This window comes from Paralichthys olivaceus, chromosome 14 (assembly GCF_024713975.1).
Source record: "Paralichthys olivaceus isolate ysfri-2021 chromosome 14, ASM2471397v2, whole genome shotgun sequence".
NCBI lineage: Eukaryota > Metazoa > Chordata > Actinopteri > Pleuronectiformes > Paralichthyidae > Paralichthys > Paralichthys olivaceus.
The window spans coordinates 15,866,078-15,879,724 of record NC_091106.1 but is presented as its reverse complement, the minus strand read 5'-3'; the positions used below and the strand labels follow the sequence as shown (position 1 = coordinate 15,879,724).

The following is a 13,647-nucleotide window of genomic DNA, read 5'->3' as shown; positions in this document are numbered from 1 at the left end:
GCAAATACTCAGCGTCCACAAGGTGGCGCTTTCTGCTTGAGCAAAGCTCGACCCAAAGGAGGACACAACAAACACAGGAAACAAAGCGTGAGCACAACTTCTTCCATTGAACAGTTGGTAAACACCACAACAGTCACAACTTTGACTTGTAAAGAAAATCTGTTGTCTATGAACATAAAACGACCAAAACTAAACCAGTCACTATTTGACAACAACAAAACTAAAACACATTTGACATTAAATCCACATTTATTCCAGTTTATTACACAAAATCATGTAACACATTCATCACACACAAAAGGCATGTATAGCATTCCTATATCAACACAAGAAGGCATGGTTCAGTGCAGGGCGGGTCATTAAATCTAAATTTTATTTAATAAACTGAGAAACAGATAATAATGATTATCAACACATCATAGACATCTTACAATAACCTAACCTTAATTCTGCTTTTACAAAGCTTGGGTCTGCTAATTTCATCTTTTCCAAAAAACACTTAAAATGGTCAACCAGTATTGTGTAAACATCTCAACACAATAGTAATTTGTTCGATAGGCAACGCTACAAATATATTAAAGTGCTCCCAATATTTACATTCAAACAGGAGCATCTCCTCTTCTCAATATCTCTGCCACCCTCTCTGCTTTGTCCCTTTTATGATTCTTTTCTAGGAGTGTGATCAACCTTGTTGCCGCACCCCTACCCTCCTTCTCTATCCATTTCGATAGCAGTTGGAGGGTCATCTCCTCAGGGTCAGTGGGGGCGCTCTGTTTACAAGAATCAATTTCAACTGTTGTCATCCCACTACGCATTGCTACATCCCGCATATTCTTCCACCCAAGAGCGGCTGCAATGTCGGGCATGTGCTTAGATTGGAGCTCTGAAATTACAAGTACAAGACAGTGAGATGAGACGTACAGGTTTTAAATCGACAGATAACAGAATCAATGCTACATCAACACATAATGAACTCAATAATTACATGAAATGTTATGTCAATTCCATCTGATTATGGATTATTCATCTATTTAATCTAACATGCTCAAAAAAAATGAAAAAAAATCAATTAAAGCTCTAATACTTGTCAATTAAAAACACGTTTTTCTTACCATTCAGAGTCTGCAGCTCCTAAGAAAGGCAAAGATTTCATATTAATAAAATATTTCCCACTCTAGCCTGATAAAAAACTAATTGCTTTGCTCACACAAGCTTTACTTTACAAATACACTAAAAGTCAAACTACAATAACACTGTCACAGAGGAAGCACAAGGACACTCAGGGTTTCAGACAACTAACCTGTACATCCTATAGAAAGGGGCAGCTATGCCAACATTAGAGGAGAGACAGGGAAGAGTTTATCATAATGTATGTGTCTACATGTGAAGAAAGAGGTGAGGTAAAAAAAAATAACTCACCACTGTCTGTGCATTGCCATTTGGCTGGCCGGGGGTATCTTGTAAGAGAAATAATCAGAAAAAAAACCCTTGTATTTACAAATACATATTATACATGCACTCTGCCGGTCACATTTTTCTGGTAGAAGTGGAAATACTCACATTGTTTTCTATTTCTCCTTCTGCAACACCAGACTGCAACTCCAATTAGTGCACTAAGCACCAGTGGGACAATTATTCCAGCTATAATTCCAGCATTTCCCCCTGAAACTCAAACATAAGATTACAATTTTAAATCAAACTAAATTATACCATTTGTTTTTTTTGTATTATAAAAACTGAAGCTATCATGATTTAATGCAAATGCTGTAGTGATTAACTAAAACATACCTTCAGATTTGTCATGGCAGACCGTGTCGTTTGTGGCTGTGCAAGCAACCCTGACACCATCTGAGCCACATCTTCAGCCAAAAGAAAAACAAGTATGAGTGACAACAGGAAATGTGACGGGACAAATTAACAGAGGCACAGCAGGGCTGGCTTCATCATTTATTTTCAAACTGATCAAGGTTACCGACAGTATTGGAGTAGAACTTACTCTTTGCAAAGGTGGCAGAGTAAGCACTTCTCTGTGCTGGTGCTGCAATAATGACCTTTTTTACATCGGCATTTAGTGTTACGGGCTCGGGTACAGGATTCTTCCTCCTCTAGATTAGCTAAAATGAAAGTTCAAACACAAAACTGACATTAGAGAGGAAACTGAGATGTATTGTGTTAGTTGTTTGTCTACATGTCTATAATGACATTAAGCCTAATCTTTCATATTGTCATTCTATAAGGTTACTATTATTAATGTGGACATTTACTCTGAGTACTGAATTCTTATAGACTGAAATGCTGCTCTTGATTCTTTTTCCAAAAGTCCGACCTGATTGCTTAACAGTTTTTTGCTGAAAAAAAAGTCAAAACCCAAAGGCATTTGATTTATGGTGATACAAAACAATTAAAAGCAGAAAGTCATGAAATCTGACATATTTGTTAAACGTTTACTTGAACATTTACTTAGCTATCAAAATAATGGAAGAATCATATTAACTTGCTAAACGCTTTAACTCTTATTGTGACAACACTTCAAACCTTTGCTAAAGGTGGAGATGACTTTCATGCAAATTCTAATCATATTGTCGTAGGTGAATCAAATCACGTAAATGAGGAATGTCTCACTTCATAAGAACTAACATAGAAAATAACATTAAATCATTTATACTAAGTTATATGGAGCTAATATAAATAACTAGAGGGCTTTGTGCAGTAATGACTTTGCATTTCCTATTGTGACAAATCAAAATGCCTGCTAGTCTTTAATAATTCTTAGCAATGTTTTGTTTTGCATATTGATGAAATTTAAAGAAACTGTGATGTCTTGTTGTGTCGTACCATCGGGTTGTCCACAGGATGTGCAGGGTTCACAGGACTCCTGGCTATTGGGATGACTGCTGTAAGTCCCAGTAGCACAGGACTCGCATTGTCCATCATTTTGATTGACAGAGCAGTGAGTCGTCAGCCGCAGGCCTAAAGTAGGGGCACATATGAGCCGGAGGAAAATATTCTGGTTAGTTTGGGTGAGCTGATAATACACACAGCCACATATAATATAACAAAGCACATTAACAGCTGGAATTATAAGTGTAAGTCGTGTAAAGGGGCCCTGCATCAGTTTTGTTTTATTTCAGTTCATATTTTTGCAGAATTAATATATATGTGATCTCCACTGTTAGTCAACATTCAGTGTCAGTCAGCAAGTTATAAGTACCATTAGGAAAACCTTTCTAAAATATTCTAAAATAAAATCTTATGAAACTTGACATGCAGACAGTGGGAGTCACCATGAACAAGAGTGAGGTGAAATATCTGTGTCACCTCTCAAGGACTTTTATTATGAGCAATGTATGTGTGCAATAATGAAAAAGTAGCCAAATTTGCCTTTAATTCTCTCAAATACCTTCTAAATGTCAAAGTGGCAGATAAACCGGATGAGTTTCATACATTCAAATAAGTCCTATCACCACTGACACTCACCAGGTCCACACATACAGCAGGTCCTCCCCTCGTGACGGTAGTCGCCATGTGCACACTCCTGCCTCCTGCTGCGGGACAGTCCTTTAACTAAATGCACCGGGAGCGTCTTCTCAGTTTGGGGCGAGGCTGAAGAAAAGTCCCTGGCGATTACAGGACAGGAAAACGAAACAGAAAGTTAGCAAACTCATCTCCCAGTGAAACCCGGGGAGTCGCTCTTTGACGGGTCCGGGACCATTAACCAGACTCACATTACCTAAACCAACCAGCTGGCCTTCGTCTCTAGTGTTTACTGTTGTAGAAGTAAAACAGATCAAGCTTGAAAACACTCGCAGATAAAGTAAATCTCACTTTAATGCGACATGACTGCGCAAGTTTCGATTGCAGCAAAGTACTCGTTGTTTTTGAAGTGGCGAGCCGGGCAGCGCTGGGCTCATTAGCGCCCCGTGAGGCCGGAGGGCCGCCACCGGGTGACGGTTAGTCGAAACAGCGCTGTGGCGGGTGACTTTACACGTAACGAACGCTAGAGGCGACACTCAGCTCAGTCCGCACCCGAAAAGAGAAACCAGTGAAGTCTTCGGCTCAGAGGAGCGAGAGAATGATCAGGGACGTGTTTTCTAAATAGTTTATTCCACTTTACGGACGAAGACGAGCTAGCTTGTTTAGCTAGTTTACATTTAGCTTCACGTCAAACAGCAGCGCCCGCTAGAGTTGTTCTCTGGAAGTGTCTGCGATGGAAACTGTCACGAAAGAGGCGAAAGAGGAAAATATGCATCATCTCAACACTTACTTACTTATCTCAAAAACTCGTTTGTAATGCGTGCTAACTTTTCCCCCTCGCTAACAGCGTGACGTGACCTCAGGTGTTGTGGTGATGTCCTGCTCCCCAACATTACCTGTGTGTAAAACCCAGCACTGTCCTCAGACCAGCCGCAGACTGTACACGATAATTAACCTCAACACCAGAACCTCACCAACACGTGTCCCATTAACAAGTCATCACATTAGCTTCTCGAAGCTGAGTTCAACACGACTCCAGCTCCACTAAGGTTGAATCTGTGACATGTTGAACTGTACTTACAGTGACGCGTGAGAGAAGAACAACACGAAGGTGAAAACCCACAGAAAGGGAAGGTTTGAATCAGACGCCATCTCGTCTTCACTTGAGGAGCTGGGTTATGTCGAGACAACTCGCCCTCTCTGCGCCTCCCAGCAGAGGCGGGGGATCTCTGCTGGGAAGTTCTCCTACTTTACTTTCACTTTAATCACCAGCAGACAAAATGATAATGTCTTACTCACAATACTTTTTTGTTTTAATGTACTTCTCCTCGACTGGAAATTGAGGACAGTGGTTTATTTTGGAACAGAAACCTTACCTCAGAAACCTCAGAAACATGACCTCTCTCTCACAATTTAAGTCATCACTCAAAACCCATCTGTTTAAAATGCCCTCTCCATCTAAACCCACCTCATGCCACTGGGAATTTTTAGTTGGTTTTAATGTTTTAATGGTGTATACTTTTAATGACTCTCTTTTAATGTTTCTCCTTTTAAATGTTTCGCTTTTTTGCTTTTAACTATGTACAGCGTCCTTGAGTGACAGAAAGGCGCCTTTGAAATAAAATGTATTATTATTATTATTAACGGAAACACAAATGTGGTTAAGAGTTTTTAGGAACAATGAGGTGTCTAAACCCTCCACTGCACACTTCTCTACTTCTAAACCACACACCAAAAACAAGGTCTCCAAATTTGGTAATGTTTCATATTCTATTTCTGTTTTTAACCCAACAGAGGTGAATCACCCACGCATTTATCATTTCTGTCCTAAAAGTGTCCTAGTGTATACTTAAATAAATGGTTTAATAAAAATCTGCTCAGTACTCACCAACTGGAGAATGTAAGCTCACAAATAAATATGCTAAAATACATACATCAGTTCACATAACTTAGTATAGAGGTTTATTTAATATGATTATTGTTATTATTAATAATATTGTTGTCATTTATAATAATGGAGTTATTAATAATAATAGTATTCATCGTTTTGTCTGTAAAAGGTCATGAAATATACAAAATAAATGTCAGTCACAGCTTCCTAGAGACTTCAAATGTCTGGCAGTAACTCAAATATATTAAGTTTTCAGTTATATACAGTGAACAAGTGAAAAGTTCAAACCAATGAATATTAGCTTGACAATTCCTGAAAGGTTAAATTGACAATCAGAATAGTTTTCGATCATTTTAATGTTGATTAACTATTTTGTCCCTACCTCTTCGTCATCAGCAGTAAATACAGTGTTACTATACTCCATATATTGAGTTACTGGAGGATCAAGTTTGACGAACTGCTCTCTTTCCTTTGTGAAAACAAGAACTGCTCTCATGCCACTAGGAGGTGTCATTGTTCTTTGTTTACTCTGATAGCTTCTGAAATAGGAAGGGTCATACAATCAGATAGAGTCTGCTATATATAATCACACCAATGGTTTTAAAGAATTCCCCACAGACAGTTTTTCACCTTTGAATATAACCTCAAGGCAGTAAAAACAGTATACATGAAAGTCTTGATCGGCCAGAATACTACAAGAGAACTGCTAAAAAATGTATAGACACTTGATCAAATGTGACAATTGCAATTGAAACACCTGCAAAACACCATTTACAATTATATTCAGCAACAATTAAATGTGCTTAGATTAATTATACTTGTGAAACATGTTAACAGCACCCATATGTTTTGTTTACAGACAGTTTTAAGGTTGGAAAGTATTTAAAACATGCCATATTGATTAAAACAGTTACCATATCTATCTCCTTTTTTTTTCCTGAACAGGAAACCAGCCAAATAAATTGTGTATGTAGATTGAAAGTACACAACCATAATACTGCATCAATATAATTCTAAACATATTCTTTGATTTATAAAAAGTTTTGGTGGAGTGAATTAGTTAAGCTTTAAAACGTGATATACAAGTCATTTGTGTAGCAGGAAATCCTTTCTGTCTGCCACTGCAGTAACTTAAGAAATAACTGCCTCACCCCACCCCAACAAAAAACACCATATTTGTTTGATCTCTGCCAAGTGTAGTTAACAGCAAATTTATCTTTGAACAAAAGTGAAGAAAAAAACTATTTCGCTGGGGAATAAAAACTTAACTTGAAGGAGAACTCCTGTGGGAGTTTGATGCTTTTGCAAGTGTATTAAATTTTAGCCCTTTGTAGTACCAATGAGTCCCAGTGTCGGATTTGTACCAGTCTGCTGCCTGCTCATGTGGCCCACTTATAGAACAAAATGAACGCACACACAGACACACAGGCACACACTCAGATATACACACAGAGCTGGAAGCAGTGTTGCTTTAGAAATTGCAATAGCTGTTTTTTGCCACTTTGGTCCAGACCGGAACATCTCAATAACTGCTGAATAGATGGCCATGAAAATTTGTAAGATGGATGACACATCTCCACTTCTTGCACCATCCAGAAATTAACGCTGCCATCTTGCACATTTGGAGCCAGAGTCTGCGCAGTAACGATCAGGGTTGGAGCCACGGTAGCGAGGTCCTGCCAATCCATGCGTTCAACCAATCAAGAGTCAGTTTCAGCTGTCAATCAGGACGTTTCACCCTGTTTTTCTAACATCAAATAACTAGTTAAAACCAAACTTACTGTAAAAGGAACACTTGAACAAACATCAGTGTGCTAAGAACTACCTAAAATGACAGAAACCATCCTGGTGGGATTTATGATCTATACTGCACCCAGCCACCAGGTGGTGACAGAGATGCTTAGGCTTCACTTTGGGGAAGCTGTCGTGTCGTCCATCTTTATAGAAAGTCTGTTACAGACAATACACAATAGATAGATCGAACAGATGTATATGACCGACAAGATAAATTGATAGATAGATAGAGTGCAAGTGTGTGGTATTGCAACCATTGCTGGAAATTAAACTGTAATGAGTATTTGCACACTAAAGTATTTGTAGATGTGAAGCAGGGTGCAATAACTGTCAGGAGAATCGAGAGTAGCAATGTTAGAGCAGATGATACTGCTGAGCTCCTGTGTCTAGTTGTGCTGGTATACAGGGCTCTGTAGCGCCTGCCAGAGGGCAGCAGTTGAAAATGGTTTGTGATTCTAAAGTGAAATGTTCCCATAACTGCTGCACTGATTTCCATTAAATTCGCTGCAGACACTCGTGTTCCCCCCTCAGGAGGAACTGTCATCACTTCAGTGATGACTTTTCATCTCGTGCCATCATCAGGTCAAAGATGTGTTTTTTTTCTGCATTTATGAACAAGTACCGTATGTGCAAAACTAATGACATGTCCACCACACTCAGCTGCATGTTGTGTGTTATGCTAGTTTTAAGTTTCAGCATGCTGACACGCTACACTAAGAACATTGTTAAACATCAGCTTGTTAGCATGCAGGCGGTAGCTTTTGGCTCATATAGCTTTACAGAGCTGCTAGTGTGTCTACAGATTTCTAGTCTTTAGTGTTTCCATACATTCTCAGAGTTGAGACTCTCAATATAGACTCTACAGTCAAATCTGAAAAATTATGTATAGCCAGGGCTGGATCAATGACTAATCAATTAAATGTCCTTTTGTTGCATTTGGTTTTTGTTTGGTCCTGCACGTTATGCTTTTATCAAAGCCAAATGTCGAACAGATGCTACTCTTCATAAAATGGGTCACTACATATTAGAAGAGAAAAAACTCTCCTATAGATGTTGTACAATTCAAATGTAAACCTGATGGCAGCCTCGCTCTGTGTTAATGGTAAATGAGTGGATGGGTTGGACAGGGTCTTCTTGCCACATCCACATGTATGTTAAAGCCTCATTCTCTTTTTTATTTTTGGTTAATGCTTCATGTAATAAAAGCATAAAAAAACACTCCTCTATTCTGCTATATGGCAACAGGATCAATACAAACAGCAGACTGCAGTATAGACTGTATGTAAAGGTGGAGGACATGGCTGCCAACTTTGCCCCAAGGGCCACAGATAAAGATTAGCCTCTTGGCTAACTGGCATATTTACAATGTTGTTATTAATATGCACTGTCCCTGAATAATACACTTTACTCCCCAAAAGTGAGGCCAAAGTTTCTCAATTGCCCCCTGGTGGTTGGCTGCAATATAGGTAAACCCAGCCTCCTCCATGTTAGCAGATGAGGATTTTTTTCCAGGTAGTTCTTATCACACTGATGTTTGTCCAAGTGTTCATTTTTCCAGAAATTTTAGTTTTCATTTCTTTTTTGACCCTAAACAGTCCTTAATAGTGCAACTCCACACCATGTTCACTACAGAGCAAACTCTGGCTCCAAATGACTCAGTACAAGATGGCAGTGTTCATATCCGGTTATTTTGTCTTTATTTCTAGTGGGTAGTGGGAGGAAGTCTTCTATCTTTATATACAGTCTACGTGCAGCAGTAAAGGACACTTGCACCTTTGTGCACATTTGAGGAGCTGGCAGGACACTGGTTGATGAAGTTGTATACATTTTGTCAAGCATCGGAAATTTCACAATTAAATAAGATGTTATTTCCTGCCTTGAGTCTCCACATGATATACATGAGTGTCGACATGATGTATTGCACATTTTCAATCACTTCCTGTATCCAGTTTGTCGCATTACTGGACGTGCACCAAATACACACCATGTTGCTGTATATTAAGCGTAGACCAGACCGTGAACATTTACATAGCTGTAGAAGCACCACCAGAGGAGTGCAGCACATAGATTTCAGCTCTGTGGAAAGGCATTATCAGCCACGGCCAATGTGTTCTCCCTCCCATCGCCCCCAGGTCATATGCAAAGTAAAGCAGAGTAATGGCTCCACTGTGATGGAGGAAAAATGAAAAAGAATAAGATAATGTTTCTGTTGTTAGGAAGCTGCTGGAAGGAGCTGTGTTGCAGAGTCTCCCCGGGGACATGGAAGAAGAGTCTGGGGGAAGCAGCAGGTAACAGCTCTTCCCTTTAGGTGGAAGCAGCAACTAAAAGAAAGGGAGGAGACCTCAGTGGTTGTCTGTATGTTCATTAATGCTGTGTGTTTCAAAGACTTAGTTAACAACAGTCACAACGCACTGTGTCTTTTTCTGGAAATTGGGTCACAACAGTGTTAAAAACAAAACTCAAAATAACAAGCAAAGCAACAATTTTTTACCAGAAATATTATTGCAAGGGCGCTGGTGTCACATTTTGAATTAACCGAACCATTTCATCTTGAATATATTGTGCATTTGCTAATTTAAAATGTCATGCATGTTGTGGAAGAGTGCTTACTATTTCATATTTACTTCCTTAAGGTTAAGCTTGTTCTTTAACTTGAACTGTAGCACTTCTTTTATAGAGCCAAAGCTTTTAGGCCTACAGGTAGTAATCATAATCCATGAATGCAGAGTGAATGATAAAACAATATGTCCAAAGGGATCGGCTCTGCTCTTACAATTCAGAGGAGCTATAGTGTGTGACTTCGACATTTAGACGCAATAACCTTGACAGTTCTCACTTTTTCCATCTTGAATGAAATGTTTTGAAATGTTCACCTTAAAAAGAGATTCACACCTTTGGTCTTCAGCGCTTATATTCTGAAGTTCAAACCGCAGTGTTGGTAGATGATAATTCAGGCAGGGATGGGGTTTTTTCCTTCTTGATGTCTTTAATGCATTAAGAAAGAAAAAGGACATAAGTTTTGAGAGGCAACAACATCTGCTGCTAACTGGTTGTCTGCCTGTGTCAAGTAGGGGGAGAAACTGGGACTTGAGAGGGGGAGCGGCACAAACCTGATGCTTCACACACAGAACAGGAAGAGAGTCATGCTGCTCTTCAACTACAGGAAATAACCTCTGTGCTGATGACGCAGGTCTCACGGGAAAGCTCAGCAAGTTCTGTAAATCTGACGCATACTGTACACTCTGTCTCTGCAGGAACTGCCCAGGCTGTGCAAGGCTGTGCAACATGTTGCAGCACAGACACACTCACATATTCAGTGACACTTTTCATTAAGGGCACTTTTGTATCATATATCAAAAAGTAAAGATTGTGTTTATCACTAAATTGTCAATAACAACTAGAATATTTCCCTGTCCCCTTCTCCCTCTGCACCAGCTTACACAGATGCACTCAAACTCGATGAAAAGACCTTAAATCTGTAAAGCTGCCACTAGACGATATGTTTGTGCAGAGAGATATACCCCCCCCCCCGCAACACATCCAGCGGTCTGCCTAATTAGAGCTGAGTGTATCTGTGGGCAGGGGAGTCTGCGTCTGCACATGGAAGGGGGATTTGGCCGAGAGCATTCATTCACTGGACTGCTGGTGGGCAAGACAATGGAGAGAAGTACAGATTGGATGTCTTGTTCCAATCTGTGCCGAGCTCTTTTCTCCAGCACAGAGAAAAGACAAGAATAATGCTGGTGGAATATCCCACAGAGATGGATTTATAGGGACTATTGGTATTGGAAAAATCCGGTTAGGGACTTAATCAAAACAGAGCGGCAGCCGGGAGAGACTGAGCTGAGCCTGAAGGCCAGGCCAACTGATTCCAGCCCTGCCTGTCCTGTCCTTTACCTGTCCTCTCCGTCCTCTCCAAGTGGGTCCACTCCTGTCATTAGTCCTTCATCAGAACCCTTAAAGGGAAGGACGTCCTCCCGCTCTATCCTCAAGGACAACCCGTCTCTGATTTCTCATTTAGTATGTGAACGTTTTATTTTACTGTTTTGCACTGTACTCTTCATAGTAATTGTATATGTGATCTACAAACCAGGGATGTGCATGTAATTATGTATTTGGTTTGCATGCATTCGTGTGTATACATACAGTATACTGTATATATATACTTACATACATACATATACACATATGTGGAACATATACTTTTGCCTTTTTTATTATTAGAAAATGTTTTGCATCTGGATGTGCATCTGGATTTGACTGAACAGACGGTGATAGACTATGACAGATGCATCACATTTATTTCTTTTTCAAGTGCAATAATTCATCAAGTGAATAAGTGAAAACGTTGTTTCTATTAATGGGGAGAAATCTTGTATAAAACCCACAAGTCAAACAAGTAATTTTTTCTCTGAGAATGTGGCATCATTTTACATGAAACTCTTCTCTTTCACCCACACAGAACATATACATAAATGTGTAATCAGACACACAACTCACACCGCATGAACACACATCAGCTATCACCTCCCACCCACCAGCCTGGAATACATCAACCTTTTCATCTTGAGTCACTTTTTCTTCTAACTTGCACTGAGCTCACATGCCTACAGACACATGCCACACTGGACATTATGAGCTGATGGTAACTGCACATGGATTCATACAGAAATAAGTAAGAACAAACCCAAAGCGGCTGTGAAGATCTATAGAGAAAAAATTCAGGGAGTGGCGAGTCATTTGGGTAAAGAGGACCAAGCTGCAGGAAATGGGAATCATTGACCCTCCCTTGTGAGCAAATTTACAATCTGTACCTGAAATCAGTAGAGAAAGAAAACTGAGAAAGTTAGCTCCAGAAGGAAATGTTTGAGCATCTATAAATAGAAGGCAGTGTTTGAAATGATTATGAAAGGCATGCAGTCATTCATTATTCAGCTCATCTTGCTCCATCTTATCATATAGATTGAGTAAAAGAAACTCGTAAACTCGACACGTGTGTTTGGAATCCAGATTTATTCTCTGACATCTGCAGAGTTGAAACCATAAATGGATTACACTGTGTGTTTATCAAAGTTAAAAGATGTGTGAAGTCTTTGAGGTTAAAAAAAAACAACTCAGATTTACAATTGGTGGGTTTTAGTGCAGCAGGAAATCTTGAAGTAATTCAAATTTACACAATGTGCTGCAGCATCACATGCAGCCAAATAAAGAAACAAAGAGCAGAAGCTTTAAACTAGTATGTTAAGTAAAGTATTCAACAACAAAATGCTGTGTCCATGTAAAGCATAAATCAGCTTAGCTCCTCAAATGCAGTACCAAGCCATCTAATTGTCTTTGATCAGCACCTATAAGCCATCTGCTTTGTGCACAGTTTGACTATTCTCAGACAAAGGGGATTTGGAGACGCCTCTCAAATACTCTGTGTACCATTACTGAAGATGTTTAACACAACCAACAGGGACAACGGGAGGTTAGGTTCAAGTGTGAGGCATCAAGGAAAACAAACAGTATATAGTGGGCATGAAGAGAAGAAGACTTTTGCATTGAAGAGGTGCACAGGGCCTCATTCATAATTCAGAGGCGTCGCAGCGATATGAGAGAAGAGGACGCATCTGTCTGCATTACGCCAGCGTTGCCTCTGCGTTGCATCACCCTCCCGGGTGGTTCGTTTTCGAGAGTTTAATACGCTGCCTATCAGTTGCGCTCTGGCTGTGGTCTAATTTCAGCCTCAGATAAGAGCCCTTATTTGTCATCCAGCTCCTTTGCCCTGTCACACAGCCTAGAAGTGCTTTCTCAGTGTGGAACATTTGAAGGAGCACAGACTGGAGCTTTCTGATTTCTGTCTTTATGCTACATGTGACTGTTTAGTGTGCAGCATCACAATAAAGGATATTATGAACCCTCAGTGCTAACTGGAAACCCATCCCCCACACACGTATAGCTGTCTCCCCACACAAAGAGAGGCGCATGTGCCTTATTACACACACACACAGCTGGCTGCTGGTCTGTCTGACCTAGTTTATTTCTGTAGGCTGCTCTAATGGAGGGAGCGTGCGTAGTGTATTATCTGACTGCATCTGATTTGCATTTCTGCCCTGTCACTGGCAGATGGCACCAGAGGTCGAGAGCAGAGCTTTTTGGAGGCCCTCTCTCTCTCTCTCTCTCTCTCTTTACACTCATCACATAGATGCATATGTCTTCAAAACAGCTGACGTACTAAACACCAAATTAACTTTATTCAACCTAAAATTACATGTATGTATTCTGTCTGTAATAAAGACATGTAGCTGAGTGCACACACACACACACACACACACACACACACACGGTGTGCTTATCGTGCCTGTGTGCATTCTTGCAGAGGGGTGGAGACCCTGGTGTCCTGCACCGTACTGAACCCTGAACTGAGGGTGTAAGCCCAACCCTCTGCTCTTGCACTATTCATGCTTAATAGGAAGGAAGTGATGAATCACACTCACTTATTTGTG

General features: G+C 40.1%; 1 protein-coding gene across 5 annotated transcripts; it reads right to left on the bottom strand.

The window, feature by feature from the left end:
* Positions 1–230: 230 nt before the first annotated feature.
* Positions 231–4,761, bottom strand: fas (Fas cell surface death receptor). Of its 5 annotated transcripts, none has more exons than XM_020089782.2 (9): positions 4,556–4,761; positions 3,478–3,617; positions 2,836–2,970; positions 1,997–2,114; positions 1,789–1,859; positions 1,561–1,662; positions 1,420–1,457; positions 1,113–1,131; positions 231–883 (listed from the first exon to the last, which is right to left on the bottom strand). In XM_020089782.2, exons 1-9 carry the CDS (start codon positions 4,624–4,626, stop codon positions 600–602), a joined length of 978 nt encoding a protein of 325 aa, XP_019945341.2. In that variant the 5' UTR covers positions 4,627–4,761; the 3' UTR covers positions 231–599. The 5 variants fall into 5 exon arrangements, with proteins under 5 accessions (XP_019945341.2, XP_069394782.1, XP_069394783.1 ...); XM_069538681.1 differs by having other exon boundaries at positions 1,561–1,668; positions 4,556–4,713; XM_069538682.1 differs by lacking the exon at positions 4,556–4,761 and adding an exon at positions 3,726–4,195 and having other exon boundaries at positions 1,561–1,668.
* Positions 4,762–13,647: the final 8,886 nt, after the last annotated feature.